We start from the raw sequence: 19,114 nt of genomic DNA, 5'->3' as shown, positions 1-19,114 counted from the left end.
AACAGGCAGATCGAGGAAGTACACTGCTGAGGGGAGCAGCAGGCGGGCCAAGGAGAGGTCTGATACACCATGTGGATCACCTATGGGGCAGACAGGGATCGAACTCATGCAGAAGTGGCTTAAGCTTCTTAGTGCTGTGATTTAACCTGCTGCGCCACCAGGGAGGGCCCAGCTGTCAGCATGTTTAACCATATTTCAAAAATATTTTTATATTGCAGGAGAAGGTATATGTCACTTTGCAACATAAATTTATCATATTCATAGCTATTGAGTCTATTAGAGAGAAATCTCACCTAGTGCTAGGAAGATAGAATGTGATTGTTTTTATTGTCCTTTGATTTCAAGCACTATTTACTGTATAGTGACCAGAAATAAATCTTTTTACACCAGCACCTACTGACAAACTTTATATATCAAGTACAGAAATCGAGGTGGTAAATGCAACAAAGTATTTTTCTTGACTAATGAAGATGATGTATCTTCTTTAAGTGGATATGTAGAAATATAAATTTCTAAACTGTATACTTATTTCCAATGACTTCCTTTCAAGTGAATGCATATGGAAATCTATTAGTTAATTAGATTATTCCACTTAGTTGTCTATTCTTTTATAATGGGACTCTTCAGAAGTATATCTTTGTATGCAGCATGTAGGATTTATACTAATATATATTTACTAGCACCTAGAACAGTCTTACTGGCATTCAGGCAGATAACACATATTTCTCAGTGATGCTAAGCAGACACCATTCCAATACACAGTTTAATTGCCTTTAAGAAACACCATACAAAGCTGAAAACAGGGCAAGTGTTATTGTTATTATTACAGAGTTAAGTGTTTGATGTCTGCTTTGTCTCTAAGCTTTTTTCTAGTACTCAAACCCTCTGTAATAACAATTAGATCTGATTATGATTATGTAGTGGATATCTTAATTTTGCATGTTTTCTTCAACAGACAATACATAATCTATATTAATTATCTTATATTTTAGTGAGTATGAATAAGCCCCAGAGCTATGTAGGCCTTTGTATTTTGCTTTCTAGCTCTTTGCCTGGTAAATGATTCTATACTTCCCTGTAATAACTGTGAATTATTGTTGATAAAATAGCTGCCTTTTATTAAAGGTGCATTTTAATTTGGCATTAGAAACAACTGGCTTTAAAATGTGATTGGCCTGAATATCATTTTAGATTCTTTTTGGAGGTATATTTGCCATGAAAATATGCTCTGTGGGAATTTAGTGAAATAGCTGATAATGTATATCATGTTTAGTTTACAGGAAAAGGCAAATGCTTCATTTTTTTGGTTTGTTTGTTAGTTATTACTTACATCAAAAGTGAAATAAAATTTTAAGCTAACTTTGATATGTGTCCGATATCATTGATAAAATGAGTCAAGTGAGGAAAAAAAAAACCTCCATTTCTTTGTGATGACTCATCAAAATCCCCCTTGTTTCTAAAACCGTTAAGAATGAAGGAGTGAAGTCTCCCTGCTTTGTTTTTCCAATTACCTTTAGGACTTATAGAAAAAAAAAAAAACATCTCAGCTACTATATATTTCTTTGTAGGAGCCAGTGAGAAAGAAATAGTCCTGATGAATGCTTTGAGTGTTAATTTACATCTTCTACTGGTAAGTTTTCTTTCCCACCAATGTTTAGTATACACTCATTTATAGAATCTGACATTTTTCTATCTTTAATTCATGAGCACTGGGTGATTTATTTATTTAAAAATGTTGTAAGGTTATTTTCATTTTTTATCAGGAAATCTTAGACCATGTAATAAATTCTTCTAATAATCATGGGAAAGTTGACTCCTCCAAAGAGTTTTAGAATAAGGAAGATTTCTTATCTTTAAACATAAATAATAAGAGTCCTAGTGGGTGAAAAACAAAACTGCTTGCAAACACACAAAACAATGATGTACAAATGTTTCAAAGCACTGAGCTTTTCAGTAGGTTTTCCAAGATGCTGGACTTCAGCAGTGTGGAATTATGAATCAATGTGCTTTTGTAAACTGATTTTTGGTAAGTAATTTTTAAAAAATAGAATATAAAACTAAATTGGAGAAAAGGGATCTAGTCTCCTAAATAAGTTTCTGTGTTTAAACTGCCTCTTAGAACCCTAAGTACATTATAAAAATTTATATCTTCATATATTAAATATATTCTCAATTTTGTATATGGCATCTATAGTAATTACTTAATACTTGGAAAAAATAATTTTATTTTTAAGTGAGATTTCAAAAATTCAACACCAAAATGCACAATAAAGATATTAATATTTTAATAAAATGGGGAGATAATCACTAGACATTTTAGGGACATGCTTAGGGAATATGCTAAATGTAATGATAACTATAATTTTAAGTTCAAATACCACTGGGTTTGACTCCCAAATAAGTTATTTAGTATCTGTTTGAATTGGCATTTCTAAATCTCAATTTTTCCCTCTGTAAAAATGTGCTAAATAATATTTACTTCATAGGAATGCACAATTATAAAATATTGTAATATGTAGAAATGACCTTAACACCCTGTTCACTGTTCTACAGTTAATTAACAATAGTGGTGATTTTTTTCTTCTTATTACTATGAGTCAATATTTATTCTCTGGTAACTGTGGAGAAAAAATGAAATGAGTTCCACTGAAGGCATTTCTCACTGGTGTTTCTAGAATTGTCATTGTGTCATGTTATAGCTAAGGTACTTTTGGTTGGACCTAAAATAGTTAAGTGGTGGAAATATTTTATTAGAAACCAAATCAGCAGTATAAGACGAATCTATATAAATTAGATATACATAGCACATGATATTTTAGTCCACGATAGAGAATTTGCCATTTAATATATTGGGAGATAATTTTTCAATTAAAATTTAAGTAAAGTTTGAGTATTTGTTTTTATCTGATTCCCATTTTCTCCTATGTTTACTTTCCATTGATAAACGTAATGAGTCAATATATTCTTCCTCTTTATAATTCACTGGCAACAAGGCTAATTGGAAAAAGTACCCTAGACAGACATCTCGATTTGTAATTAATTAATACCTTTAAAATGCTGGAGATTATAAAATGAAGCTATGGAATGAAATGAACAAATGTATACATTGTGTGTTAATGCTTTTTTCAATAAATCCATTTTATTGCAGTTATCATTTTATAAGCCTACACCAAAACGTTATAAAATTCTTCTAGAAGCCAAAGCCTTCCCTTCAGATCATGTAAGGATTCTTCAAATTATATTTATAATCTTTCTATTCTTCCTCGAGGAACATATCATTTGCTTGACTGAATGTTTATTCACTAATTTTTTTCTAAGTAACTTTACAATAAAAAGATCTGTCAAATGCTTTTGATTTAGATGTTTTTTATAGATTGCAGCTTTATTTCTTTTGTTCAAGTAAAACATGCTAAAGGAAGACAGGATTGAATATGAACATTGATTTATTAGCCTTAAAGACAATGAGTGAAACTCTAGTCTAAATCAAATGGAGTTATGAATGTTTTATTAATTCTTGTTGTTCTGTTTTATGAAATCAAATCATTGTACACCCCAGTATTTAGCCCTTTAGCAACACAGAACAGCAATATAAATTTTTATTTGTCCATTTCTTTTCTTTGCATGCTAGCATAGTTATCTGTGCTTTATTATTAAAAAATTTCTTAAAGGTTAAAAATTTTATAATTCACTAAAAATCATCTTAATCAGAATTTTAACTGATACAAATTTGATTGGTAAAAATACAGACAAATAAAAGCATATTGCATATTTCTGTTTATTGTTAGCACATCTTGATTTGTCTTAATATTGTCATTGTGAAATATTATATCCCACATATTGGGATATAATTTTAAGGCAGTTAATTTTGTCCATATAAACCTACCAAATTAAATAAAAGGATAAAATTGTAAAGAGATAACAAAGACCCTATCACTGTTTATTTCCTTGTACTTTCAATGATGGGGATTTTAAGATTTATTTATTTATGTTTTCAAGAGCAGGGGTGTAGGACAGAGGTACAAGGGTGAGGTGGGGTGGAGGAAGGATTCAGAGTGAGAGCAGAACAGCAGAAAGGTCCACTAAGTACACTGCTTAGGAGAGCAGCAGGGCAATCAGAAGAGGTCGGCTGCATCATGAGATCATGAAGATCACCTCCCGGGGGTGGGGATCCAACACACACTGAAGTGGCTGTTGCTTGCTTGCAGTGCTGCGCCTTAACCCTTTGCTCCACCAGGGAGGGCCCACTTTTGGATCTCCTTTTACCAACTATAAAGTTAGGCCATTTCTTTGTCCTATGTTCAAATACGTAAGTCCACACTACTCGCTTTGGTTAATTTGCAAACTGTTTTGAGTTAGGTTAAGTGATTTTTATATTTTATTTTTGAAACCCTTATGTCCCTGGATGACCATTACATTTCTATCTAGTTCTAATGTCTAGTGTTTCAAGAACATGCAGGTTCCTGCATATAATTTATGCTAAGCATTTCTTCTCTGAAATATTATTTTCAGTCATGTTTTACCTGAAACTTGGAGATAATATAATGATGTACTTTTATTGTTATGTTATTATTTTTTTAATTTTGTAATAGTTTATTTTTACATATTTTTGTGCATTTTTCCAATGTTATTACTTTTTTATCAGAGTTTTTCTATGAATATAATTCTGTGCATTGGGCTTATTTAATAAATCATCCTTCTTTTTCTAGTATGTTATTGAGTCACAGCTTCAACTTCATGGACTCAATGTTGAGAAGAGCATGCGCCTCATAAAGCCAAGAGAGGTAAATAAGAAAGAGAAATAAATATTCATTAAGCTTCTATTTAGTATTGATCTTTTTCATTCTCCTCAAAGTTTTATTATTTTTATTACTTTAATGGAATTTTGAGGAATATATAAAAGACCTTTATTTCTCTTACCATTAGATCATTTTGACTAAAATAAAGAATTAGCATAGAAGTGTATTTGCTCATATATTTCAAGATGAGTCAAAAGAAAAGCAAATTATTTTCCCATTAATACCTCTGGAATCTGTCATATTTCAGTGGAATGACTTGGATGGCAAATAGCTTATATAATTTTCCATTTCAAATATCATTAACTAAGGATGCCAATGAAACAATGGAAAAAGTTTTGATAATTATTGAAATTGAATAATGCCCCTCTTTTATGTCTCAATTTTAATCTAAATATCATTCAGTGTACGTAAATGTGTGTGTAGGTGTATATGTATACTGCAGTATAGAAATGGATGTGGTGTAATAGAAATTACTTATAATTTGCAACCTGGTTAACATACTCCAAAGAATTCAGACCCACCAACTTACTGGGTCTATGACTTTGGGAAAGTTAGTTTTCCTTTTTTTAATATGTATTTATTTATGCATACCAGAACTGTAGTGTTGGCCAGCAGTGCAGGGTATGAGAGGTTTCACCAAGACAAGGTGGGGAACAGAACAGGCATATCTACTGAAATACACTGATGAGGGGGACATAGGGTGGGACACAAGAGTTCTCCTGTGCCATGTGGGTCACCTCCCTGGCAGAGTGGGTTTGAACTTTGAACTTGTGCAGCAGTGGCTGTGGATAGCTTGATAGTTCTGTATTTAACCCCTGTACCACCAGGGAGGCCCAAACTGGAGTTTATTTTTGAAACCTCTTCTTATTTAAACAGCTAACAAAGGAAGAAAGTAAAAGGCTTGACAGTATGTTCACATTCTAAAATACTGGATACTTTACATTAATAGAGATTTACAGCTCAGTTGTACAGAATTAGGCATACTAACCATGTAATTTAGGTAATTTGTCACCAAAAGATGCACAGAGAATGAATTTTATGTTTTGGATATGATGCTTTCAGGCTGTCAAACCAATATTTGAATAATTATTTCTTTCAATTCATATTTTTTAAAAATGAAAATCTTTAATCACTTCTATTTGCCAACATGCAATAAATTAATGGAAAAAAAAGTTGTTCTACCTGTGGATGTTACCAGTATTATATGTGATATATAAATTGCTAACTTGCAGCCCAAGTGAATATAGTATATCACAGGTTAAATATATCACAAGTTAAAAGTAACAAGTGTTATGGAATCTCATGACTTAATCACAGTCTTGGGAGTACTTCAGTATAACCAGATTAATAGGAAAGAATAACATATGCTTTCACTAAGAAATAATATTTCTTGTTTGTTTAATGCTAATTCAAAGAAATAAAATGTTAGTTTATATCATAATTTTCTTATTTTTTTCAAGTTATGGTCGACATTAGATTCTTCTAAAGAATTTTGTGTTACATGACACTAATTTTACTTAGAATTTTCCTGAATATTGCTAAAATCTTTTTTATACATGTAAAATATTTATGTTTTAATAACACAGAAATTTCAATGACAGTTATGTTTCTGGATACTCCCATTTTGTAAAGAACTTCTAGGTGTCTAGTACAAATTAAAGTATCCTACAGTATGCATTATATTGGGCATACATTAGTATATCTATTTGGTATATGCAGTTATATACATACACACACACACAGGAAGAAATTGGCAAAAAAGCAAGAATACTGACCCTCCTTGGAGGCGCAGCGGGTTAAAGTATAGCACTGTGAATCTAAAGCGGCTTCTGCATGAGTTCGATTCCTGCCTGCCCCGGAGGTGACCACATGGCGTGGCAGACCTCTCCTGACCTGCCCGCTGCTCCGCTCAGCAGTGTACTTCGTCGATCTGCCTGTTCTGTTCCCCACTCTGTCTCTGGTGAAGGCTCTCACCGCCCCTGAGCCTCTGGCCTGTACCCCAGTTCTGTATGCACAAAATAAATAAATCTTAAAAAAAAAAAAAAGCAAGAATACCAAAAATGAAAAATAACTGAAGTCATATTTATGATTACCTTAGTGGTCTTCTCCCAAATATCACTATAGTTAATGATAACTTGACTTCAAAATCATGTAAGATTTAGCACTGGAGAAAATTCATGAAGATTTAGGAAATAAATAAGAATTGTTAGAAAATGAGATGTTGTATTTTTAGTTGCTTTTTTCCCCACTCAGGTTCTTGGCAAAACCAAATCTAGATTCATTCACAATTTTCACTAAGTTACCAATCATTTGTCTTTGATGGGGAGATGTGGAAAAACATAAATGCAATTATAATGAATTTTTTTTTTTATTTCTCTCATGTTTCTTTTTGTATCCTTAGGTTGCTGTGAAAGAATCTTTCTTCTTAAGTTAAGAGAAATTGTGGTTAAGGTGTACTCAACTGAAAGATAGATATGTGTTTTTTTCCCTTCCCCCCCTTGGGAAAAAAAATGACATGATATTAGATTGACAAATGAATTACTAATTTTCAAGAAATTTCTCTTACCACTTAATATTCCATGGACTTATGTTACTATCTGGCATTTTATTAGATGAGAATAAAAAGGAAATACTTTGTAAATAGCTAAATAATAAAAGTTAATGAAAAACTGAAGAAAAAATCAAGCAAGTAGAGTTAAGCAAAGACTTACAATTTATAAGCCTCCTTTTACTATTTCACTATTATTTACTAATGACAGAAAATATGTTCAAATACTGCTTCCTTGACAAATTTTGAAGATCTTTAATTTGAAAAGGTGTAGATTTTGTTTCCTTGTGATGGGACGAATTCATGGTGTTTTCATATTGGGAGGTGACAAATTAATTTTTGTGGCTAGATAGTAATTTGTGCCTAATTTGATATTAGGGGGAAGAAACTTTGAGAATGGAAGATATCCTTGAAGTAATTGACAAAGAAGGAGACTCGATTGCAGTGATCCTATTTAGTGGGGTACATTTTTATACTGGACAGCTCTTTAACATGCCTGCAATCACCAAAGCTGGACAAGCAAAGGTACGCATATTTCCTCCATCCTGTTTCATCTGAACACCTTTCCACTAAGAGATATTAATACCTGCTCATCTACTGAGATATCAGTAAATGTGCCTGTGTAAAAAGTTTTAAAGAGGTGAAAAAGAAAAAAAAAAAAAAAAAAGCAAAGCTCACATTTACAAAAAAATCTCTAGTCTATTTTGTGTTAGGTATCTCTATTTAAATCTTTGTCACCTGAGTCGTCACCTCCTTGCTACAGCACCTGCTATCTGGTGTTGGCCTCTGTCAGCAGGACAGGTGAGCTTCCTGCAGGTGATGTCATCAGTAAAGAGCTGCTCAGTCACCAGGAAGCAGACAGAATACTTGGTACAATAACTACTTGCCAGAGGGCTAAAATCTCAAATGGGGTGTGGTACCTTGTCATATCCCAACTCATTTGAAATGTAATTCAGGTCTCACTTAATCCTGGCACCTGAAGGAGAGATGCAGCATTAACAGGTTTTATTAGCAGAACAAGTTTTACAATTTACTTTAGGGAAGCCATTTTGTTCCCAATTATCTTGAGAAATTATTATACTACCTGTAATGAGAGTTTTTCCCCTACATATTACTACATTAGAATTAAATTGTTTACCACTTTGCTATCATCTCTCTTTCTATATAAGTGTTTATAAAAGAAAACAGTGTTTTAATATTTGTTTACCTGGGGAAAGAAATCACGAAAGTGACATTCAACAATTAGCATGTACACTTAAAATCCTTAAGTAACAGTTATTTTTGTTTCAGCAATCAAGTCATGTATTTAAAAAGGTGACAGTGGAATTTTCTCCTGAACATTAATAAGTTATGGGACTAATAAATGTGTGAGATCTAGTTAATATATTCAGTTATCGAAGCTAATGAATGGAACTAATGAAAAGTAATTTAGCACAGTTATCAGCAGTCTCTAGGAATTTCTAACCATGACTTCCAACTGGTTTGATGGATAACTGTGAAAGTGGTGCATTACAAAAGATATAAAGATAATGTCTTCTTAATTTAGATATTTAATGTTAAGCACCAAAATAAAGGGAAACCAATAAAAAATCATATTTTAAAATTTTATGCAAGTGATAAGGAACCTCTTATCCCCTCAGTATACATACATGTCTCATTAACCTTCACAGATATAAGGCAGGAGGATAGAGAAGAAAGACCAGGGGTTGTGACATCACACAGTCTGTGGTTCAAATTTTGGCTATATCCTTTAGCTGTTAGATGGAAATCTCAGGCAACTTTTGTGACTTCTGAATCTCTCATCAAAAGTGTTACTTTGGGATACACTGGATTGTACACATGTAGCTGCTAAATGCTGATTCCCTACCCTCCTCTGTCTCACCAACATACAATTACAGAAAGTGGCTCAGATGCATTTTTTTTTCGCATTAAAAGGCAAAATAAACTTGTTTACTTAGGTGTTATATGTAGGTTTCATTCCTAACTACTTGGTTGCTAAAATCATTTCTCAGTTTTTTGTAGTTTTCTTTCACTTAAAATTTTTAATAAGTGAAATGATGTTCTCTTGAGGCTTTCAGTCAAATAAAGAAGGCAGGAATAAGCAATTCCATCTAAATATAGCTGCTCAGAAGTGATGGATATTTTGGGAGTGAGATGGTAATACAGTAGGCTTAAATTTATCTTTAATCAAAGTTATTCTAACAAATGTTTATACCCCTGCTAGAGAATTCTCCTGTTCTCAGTGGAGATTGAAGAAATTTCTTTTATATGGGGACTTAGCTCTCTGAGGTAGTCTGCTAAGATAAAGCTGAAGAGAGGGGCAGAGAGAATATTAAACATGTCAGTCAAGAAAGAGATAGGAAGTTATATGAGCAAAAAGCATAAGAGAATCACTGTTGGGAATTGTTGAAATTTTAAAAAAGGAGGAAAGTTTTCCAGAAATGAACTGTGGTAGAAACCAAAACTGATGTTGGGATGATACAATCAAGTCCATAAGCTAGATTTTGAAATGGGAACTTCAGAATCACAAATAGAGATGTGGAGACAAGGATTGTGAAATTTATTTTCATTAAAGGCATGTATGCATAACAAAGCAAACATAAATCATAAGTGACTTGATGGGTTATTTTGAACTTTTATAGCTATCATCTTACAGAACAAATAGTATTCAGAATCCTCAATTGTATTTTCTCCCAGTTTCTGTCTGCTATATCTGTTCCAAACTATTCTCTTACTATCTTTGTCTATCTTTGAACTTTATGGATCCATATTTTTTGTTTGGCTTATTTGTTCACTATTATGTTCATGAAGAATCAACCTTGTTGGATACAATATTAATTGTGTTTGCTTATATTTTCAGTATTATAATACGCAACAGATTAGAATTTAGTTTTTTTTTCCTTTTGAATCAGTGTAATAATATAGGTTTTATTTCTTTTTAAGTATTAATAAAAAATACTACTCTAAAGAATTTATTTGGGCAAGTACTCATAGTTTTGTTAAGCGTGTGTCTAGAGGTAGAATTCTAAGAATGTAAGTTATGTGCATATTTGATCCTAATTAATAATTTCAGCTTTTGGGCCACCCTGATGGACTAGGTGCTAAGTCTAAGAACATTATTATTGCTATGGCCTGGGTTTGATCTCGGTTAGGGAGATGACCCACATATGGCATAGCAGACTTCTCCTATCTTGCCCACTGTGCCTCTTAGCAGAGTGCTTTGGTAAATCTTCTCATTCTGTTCCCACCCTGTCTCTGGTGAATCCTCTCACCACCCCATATCATCAGCTTGCACCCTAACTTTTATATGCATAAGTAAATAAATATATAAAAAAAAGATTTTTTTTTAAAGTAGACATTGCTCATTACCATCTCTGCATTTAATACCTCTTGTGATATAAAACACTGTCACAATTAAGTTCTCACCACCAAAGGAAAGCTAAAGGGCAACTCCCACTTTAAAAATTGCTATACACGTCTCCTTTCTTATTAGATCTTAAACTTCTACCTGAGCTTTGAGATCAGTATGCTCCGGTTTCGTCGGGCAACACCACACTGAAAAAGAAACGGGAATCGTAGAGCAGGCTACATAATGCAGGATGCTGATCAAGAGCAAGATCCTGGCCTTTTTATTGATACAGTATTAGTCAAAAGAGGAAGTTAAAATGAAAAGGGAGAAGTAGAAGGAAGGTCAGGGTGGTTCTGTACTTCTCATATTGGTATTCCCTAGGTAGAATTTCACTCCTATCAATAAGGCATTCCACTGATGGGGTCCTTCATTTTACAGCAGTCAATGGGCCCCCTGACGTTCCCGTCATATCTTGTGATGTATAAGTCAGAAGTAAGTTTATACATCTGTCCTCAGGCCCCGGGGCATTTCCGGTCGTAACTCTTGATGCATGCCCTCCCAGGGTGATCCAACTTTATCTTCTTAATTGATATTAAAGTCACTTTGTAGGGTTGGCTTCTTATGACGAGGCAGTTTTGATCTTGCTTTGTTACAGAACTGTAGGTAGCTTAGGTTTAGCAGACTCACAGTCTCCATAAAAAAAAAAACCCAAATCAAACCTCTAAATGGGACTTCTGTCTCATGACACCATCCTACACCACCAGAGTCAGCTCTTACACTTCCCTGTTCTTTACTTTATCAATCTATTCAATACACCCATCAAGGCCTGTATTTACTATTCTCGATTCAACTATGACAGTTTCCTAGCTGACTATTAGTTGAAAAATAGGGATTGCTTTGTCTCACTAAAAGTAACTGGAGGCAGAATGCTGCTGGATTGGGCTCAACACATGAGCAATGTCTGAGTGGCATCTTCAAGATTCTCTTCATTTTTCTCAGACTTCTCACAAGACAGTTGTCCTAAATCCAGATACCACAATTCTATTTACAGCAGAGAGAAGGAAGAGGGAACAGTGCAGTTACATCTGTCCTTTTCATCCAAACTGCAAAATATTTCCCAGAAAAACCCAGATTTCTGCTTATGATTCAGCATCATCTGAAGTAGCAGCTTCAAATGAATAGGAGTGAAGAAATATTTAGACTTTTATGACCCTATACTATAGAAAGGCAAAGAAGAGGGAGTTGGCAATGGGGTTTGAATTAACTAATCCACAGTATTTCTGTTTCTTGATTATACTCCATGGGATATTGTTGTTTCTAACTTGTTTTCCTCTTCCCTAGTCCATCTCTCTTTGTCCTCCCTTAATTCTTCCCCATTCCCTTTCTTTCTTCTTTTCCTCCTCTTTTCTCCCTCACTCCTTCCTTCCCATCTTCCTTTCTTACTATCTTTGTGATATTTTTACTTCATTTCCCAAAACATTTGAATGCAATTCATTTAAAATTGACTAGAAGTCATAGAGAAAAATAGAGGCAATCTATATCATTGGGTGATCTGGAGATGCCAAACATTGTCAGTTTGGGTTATGAGAAGATATAGTTATTGTGATTATTATAAACACATTTAAGTTATTTTAATGGAAATTTGTGTAGATATTCACACGTTTAGATTAGATCTTAACACAAAAAAATAAACAACCCAAAATGCTTTCATTGTGATAAATGTTTATTTCTGGCTTATATAATAGCCAGGTGTGAACAGTCCCTCATGCACTGTCTCATTCAGTGAGCTGAATCTCATGCAGATTCAAGTGCCTAGTGTCTCAAGTTTGTGTCACTCTCATATCTTATATCTTAGACTCTATTTTGATTTGGCTAAAGGAATGATATAAATAAATAGATGCAAATAGGCACACTGACTTTTTAAAACCTTTGGTTAATAATGGTAAATTTATTCTACTTCTAATCTACTGACTAACACATGACTACTTCTGAATTGAATAATTCAGTATAGCTGCATGCATATGAACAGTTAAACAATACTATTAAGACACTTAACACTTGTGAAAAATACTCAGTTAATGTTTGCAATTGTCAAAATACATACATACATACATACATACATATATATATATATAAAAGACATTGACATAGTCAAATCTCACCAGAAAAATAATAATAATAATAATAATAATGAATCCTTAGAGAAAAAGGGAGATGATTAACTTTCTTTTTCCAAAGATTCTCATTGACATTTCTATACTAGAAGATAAAACAAATAGAACAATGTGGTTAGGCCTCAAGAGACTAAACTGAAATTTTACAAAGTTGCGATGATGGACTATTAAAACTGTTAATAATTTCACCTCTAACAATCTCAGTGCCAACTGCTAAGGCTCCACCTCCCTTCTTTGAGCCACATGGCCTGCAGCACACTGCAGTTCCTGGCAGCTGGCAGAAAGGGGTGCCAGGTAAATGCTATTTCAATAAATGAATGATTGGGGTTTTGTATTATATATTTAAGACTATAGTGACTAAAGAGAAATTGAATTTTGAAAATCTGCACTTGGTTTTATTACCGTCTAACTTGTTTTGTGGCATTCTTTATTGAATATTGAATGCATCACCTTAGAACCAACCATAAACTGCTTAAAGTATTAAGAAATGAAAATCACAATTATACCTCAAACAGCTTGAACGAAAAATGAATTCTGGCTCCAGAATAAGGTAAGACAAAACAGAGTTAAGAATAGGGACAGTGAGGAAAAAAAAAAAAAATAGAATAGGGACAGTGTTATAAAAAACAAACCTCAGTGCATTTTAGTATTATTTAGTAAAATCTGATGTATTTAAACAATGCTTGGTGTCCAATATAAATGGTCACGTGATGGAACCATCCATTTGTTCTCAAGAAAGCTTTCAATTCTTTTTTTAAAAATTTTTTAAATTTCTTTAAATTTTTTTTAAAGATTTATTTATTTGTACATACAGAACTGGGGTACACGCCAGAGGCTGAGGGATGGCGAGAGGCTTCACCAGAGACAGTGGGGAGCAGAACAGGCAGATCGACGAAGTACACTGCTGAGGGGAGCAGCGGGCGGGCTAGGAGAGGTCTGCCACGCCATGTGGTCACCTCTGGGGCAGGTGGGAATCGAACTCATGCGGAAGTGTCCTTATCTTCCTCAGTTCTGTGCTTTAACCCGCTGTGCCACCAGGAGGGCCCAGCTTTCAATTCTTTAAAAGAATGTTGAGATTCATATAGTTGGCAAATAAGTAACTGATCAAAGTCTCAAAATGCTACAGAAGCTTGGCTGAGGGGCTCTAGTCCTGGAAATTGGTAGTCAACTCTTATGAACTATCACATAGAATAATATTGATAATATATGCTTGGACTATCAGAATTAGAGAATTTGGCTGGGAAAATTCATTTCTCAATATCTTATATAATTTGCATACTCTGAATTTTTTTGTATAAAAAAGGGAAAACTTCTGTAGTAAAGTAATGTGCATTTGGATCTCTCATACATTCTTCTCTCTGTAATTTTTTGTATAAGTACAATATTACATACAGTAATATAATTTATTACAAAATTAAAATTTATTGATTATAATAATAGTGTTCCAAATTGGAGTACCTAATTTAGCCTTGAGTGTCTGAATGACCCACTTAGAGATGATCAGGCCTGAAAAAGTTCTAGAATTATGAACAGGAGCCAATCAGGAAATTCCTTCTAAGGGTCTGGAAGTTTGATGGGGCTAAGGTATTCAAGCATTGCTAAAATTTCAAGTAAACAAATATTTTAGTATAATTTGATCTTACAAATTTATATAACATGATAGAAAAATGTGTGGTAATAACCCTACAAGATAGCAAAGGTTAGTTAAGAAAAATTCACTAAAGTCTTTTTATACATCTTGAGTTTCTCTTTGAAACCCATGTAGAGTCGATGAAAGCACTTAGCCAGTAAAGGAAGTGAATTTTTGCTTTAATTTTAAGAAATCTCCTGCCTACAGCAATAGGTAGCAATGAGATAGACTGGGCAGAAGTAGAGTAAATTAGTGTAAGTGGTAGGGACATTAGAGAGAAAATCCATTTCATTTTATATGAAATATTTTCCAATTTCTCAATGGATCATTATCATTTAACCTTAATTTTTCAGTAACAAGTTTTGCAGAATTGAGGTGGCTAAAGGTGGTGAGTGGAATGTGTTTGGAACAAAATGGAGAAGGGGCACAATGGCCTTGGGAAAATAATGATGTGTGCTTATTGCTGGGAGTCATATGGTAACATACATCTATGGAGATGTGAACCTATGTGCAGGGAAGTAACTGTGGTTACTTTAATAAAGAAATAAAGGATAAGCATCACAAATCTAGCATCTGTCATGATCTGTTATCTCACCTAGTTTTAGTTCTTACACAGAATCCAACGGGAGGACAGGTCCCTACCTTTCAATGAATCCATACGTAGACATTAGATGAAGATATGACAGATGGTAGAACTGACAGATAATAATGTTACTGAAAAAAATTAGAAAAAAAATAAGGTTACATAAGATAGTCAGATAGTAGATAGATAGATAGAGGTATAGACAGTGAAAGATAAATTTATTAATAAAATTTATGGTTAGTGTAAATGGAAAAGCCACCTAAAATTTAAAGGGTATGTCCCACTTACTAAATGACCTTTATTTGGATAATAGGTAATTGTTCTGTTCAGAAATATACAATAAGCTATCTTAAATTCATCCAGATAGGAATCTGGAGTCAAGTTAAAATGTGTTGGTGTATATAAGTACTCAAGAATTTAAAAATTCTGAGCTGTTTTTAAGAAGTGTTCATCAGATGTTTAATTTAAGCTTTTCATTAAATGGACCATGTGAGAAAGACTGATTAATTCTCAATAGGAGAAATTTGGATTTAACTTGCTGTTTTAGGATTACAGGTCTGGGAAAAACAAGTCTCCCAGCTGTCAGTCAGGATCTTAGCTTCTGCACCCACTCTCATCAAAGTCCTAGTCAATAACTATTGCTCCTGATCTAACTTCACATAAACCCAGGATCCTCCAAGTGAAATATTATGTGTAGGTTCTTATGTAGGTAATATGCATTTTACAAAATGCTAAAGTTATCTAAAACCAGCTTATATTTGTTAATATCCCATTTTATATGTTACAGAGGAAGGTTGATCAGTGGTCACATGCTCATGCTGTGCAAACAGGCATTTACATTTAAGTACATACCTGTTTATACTGCTGAATTGATCAGTGTGTGTACATCAAGAGTAGATCTGTATAATTTTATGGGTCACATATTGCTTTAAAAAACAATTGTGTTTTTATTAAATAGAATCAGAATTACTTATAATGGTTACTTTAAAACTCAAGACATTAAATTTTGATTTTTTTTTCAACATCCGTTTCTACTCTGACAGACTTGGACAACATACTCCATTAAATCATTAAATATTAAATGGATTAGTTGGGGTTTGAAAAATTACCTTAAGCTATTTTCTCCACCTTAAGTATCTGAAATAAATCAAACAAACTATTTTGTGTGAGGCCATTGCCATTTGGTAAAATATTATAGAAGAAAACAGTGCTACTCAATTCATTATGTTTTTCAGTTTGTTTTTGTACTCTTATAGTAATTTAAGAAGACAATCACTTTTTTTTTTTTCTGATACAAACAACTCATATGCTTTTGTAAGCACATTCTTTGCTAGGTAGTAATGACTTTACATGCAAATCACATAATTCTTTAGTGTCTCAAGATCATTTTGCCTTTCCTTTCTGCCAAACCCTTTATTCGTTCGCACCATATAACTCTTAACTCTGTCACATACTTTATTTCCTGGTACTTTCTCCTTTAATGTCTTTATCAAAATGTTCCCATGTTCTTTATCTACTTTTTGTTTTTTCTTTTTGTATCTGGATTTGCTAATCTTATCAATATGTAGAAGAAACCCCCCACCCACCCACCTCCACACACACCAAAAATAAAGGATGAACCTAGTTTCTACAATGGTTTTCGGTACAAACATGACTAATAACAGCTCCTGTCATGGCTCATTATGCTTCAGGCATTTGACATGTAATATTTGCTATCTCCTAGGTACACTGAGTAGGTACACTAGTAATCACTTGAGGAAAATGGACCTGAGAGAGATTAAGCAATTGCTCAAGGTGATTTGGCTAGCATTGGAGTCAAGCTGTGGTTGGGACCAAAGCTTTCTTTCTGCTATATAATATTATTTTTTCTACATGTAAAATAATCATGTAATAGTAAAGAGGGCTCAACATTTATAAAAGTCAAAGAAACTAAATATGGTGCCCCTTTCCTGGTCATTTCTTTTCTCAGGAACCTCTAAACTCTTTTGGGGATACCAATGTCTTGGGGGCCTCTGGCCTTTAGTTGATGTAAGTTGTCTCTAGTTCAGAGAACTAAATATGAAATCTGTTCATTTTTCTTTGTCCCTACATGTCAAAGATAGGAGTCAGAAGTAATTGTCAAATAAGATCCTATTTAGTGCTACTATTTAAAAGAATTCCCATCCTGGAAGCTTCAACCTACTTTTCTCATTGGTCTCTTTAAGAGAGGCCTCATGGCCCTGACCCCTCCAAACCCTCTCAGGTATTTTACTCACTATCACAATGGCCTCATTACCTTTGCAATGGGCTTCCAGAGTTGTTTTCTGTATTCTCTCCCTCTAATTAAAAGAGCTTGCAAATCATTATATGACTGAGAAATTAATCTACTTCGTGCTGGAGGGAATTTCAGCAGAAACTTCCCTGAGCCCTCTAATGGTACAAAATACACTTAAGGAATTTCATTGTTGCAGGGTTTATTGAGCTCTCACTTTATGTCATAGTAGAATTGTGGCAAAGGAGAGAGACAATAGAGATTAAGATTAAAAAAAAAACATCTTCACCATAGAAATAGAAAAATAGAAATTTTTTTAGACTATATTAAGTGCTTGTTAAAGGCAAAACCAAATTCATTAATTTTTCTCAGAAAAAGACAATCCAGACTAAGACTGTATATATTAGTTATGCATGTTCTAATTCATTTGCTTTATGGTACAATTGCTTGTTTGATTAAACACTCATTTATTAATTCATACAAGAACTGGTGTACAGACTAAAAGTGACAGTCGTGAGAGGATTCACCAGAGACAGATTGGGAAGCAGAACAGGTGGACCAACAGAAATACACTGGTAAGGGGAGCAGCGAGCAGGTCAGGAGAGGTCTGCCGCAACATATGTGTCATCCCTCTAGGCAGGAATCGAACTCCTGCTGCAGTGGCTGCAGATAGCTCCATAATGCTGTGCTTTAACTCTTTGCTCCACCAGGAAGGCCCTTATCATGACACAATTGTGGGATACAATCAGGTACTATGAATTGACTCAAAAGGAATATTCAGATGGTGTCAGAGGTACTTTTTCACTCAAGGTCGGAAGTTATCAATTCCTTCAGGTGTTCATAGAATTGGAGGTTCTAGTTTATATAGCTCTGGTCCCAGACTCTCATTATCAGTGTTCCACAAGAGTCACATTGCTAGACTCCATTAAGAGTAACCTGGATTAAATATTAATTTCAAAATAGGATTAAGACTCCTTTCTATGACATAAATAAAATACAGGAAGGTCTTCAAGAAGGCAGTAGTTTGATGATGCTCACCTGCATAAAGTTATACCACCCCCTTCTGGAATTCTGTTTTCCTCCAAATTAAGTTATTTGAATTGCTTATAAACATTTCCTTCTTTCCAAAATCCCATTCCCTGTTACTTTACTTTTCAACAGGATAGTTTCTTTCTATTTTCTTTTTGTATAATTAAAATTACTGCTTTTTTTTTTTGAAAATATAAATGTAAGACTGGGTCTAAGTATATATTAAAAACTACTATAGAATGGTTCTAATCTGCACAGGTTAAAGGAACTGATTTTTAATTTAATGAATTCCTTGATTTTTATGAACACCTTTTCTTATGAATGGTTCTCAGTTCAAAATTCTTTCTTACTGGGTTTCTTATTTTTAAAAATTCATTTATTTATGCTTACAGAACTGGGGTACAGGCTGAGGTGCAGAGAGGAGGGGTGAGAGGGTTCACCAGAGACAGAATAGGGAGCATAATGGGCAGATGCTATTCTGCTGAAGTACATGCTGAGGGGAGCAATGGGCAGGTCAGGGGAGGTCTGCTATAACTTGTGGGTCACCTCCCTGGCCAGGGATAGAACTGGTGCTGCAGTGGCTGTGATAGCTTCATAGTGCTGCGCTCCAACCCACTGTGACACCAGGGAGGGCCCTCTGGGTTTCTTATCTATTTATAATTAAGCTCCTGAAAACTTCCAAGTATAGTTACGTCTCCAACACAACCTGACATTAGTCCACATGAATGGTCCAGAACAAGTATACTTTTCAGGA

At 33.9% G+C, this 19,114-nt stretch overlaps 1 protein-coding gene across 1 annotated transcript in view; it reads left to right on the top strand.

Annotated features, from left to right (window-relative positions):
- The window catches only part of KYNU (kynureninase), a 102,122-nt gene that overhangs the window by 32,022 nt on the left and 50,986 nt on the right, over nt 1-19,114 (top strand). Inside the window, exons 4-7 of the mRNA XM_004674682.1 lie at nt 1,569-1,630; nt 3,149-3,220; nt 4,707-4,781; nt 7,723-7,869. Coding sequence (XP_004674739.1) covers nt 1,569-1,630; nt 3,149-3,220; nt 4,707-4,781; nt 7,723-7,869 — 356 coding nt within the window. The remainder of the gene's footprint in view (nt 1-1,568; nt 1,631-3,148; nt 3,221-4,706; nt 4,782-7,722; nt 7,870-19,114) is intronic.

The sequence above is a fragment of the Condylura cristata genome, unplaced genomic scaffold (assembly GCF_000260355.1).
Source record: "Condylura cristata isolate star-nosed mole 26May11 unplaced genomic scaffold, ConCri1.0 scaffold00002, whole genome shotgun sequence".
Classification (NCBI taxonomy): domain Eukaryota; kingdom Metazoa; phylum Chordata; class Mammalia; order Eulipotyphla; family Talpidae; genus Condylura; species Condylura cristata.
This window is presented reverse-complemented; position numbering and strand designations above follow the sequence as displayed.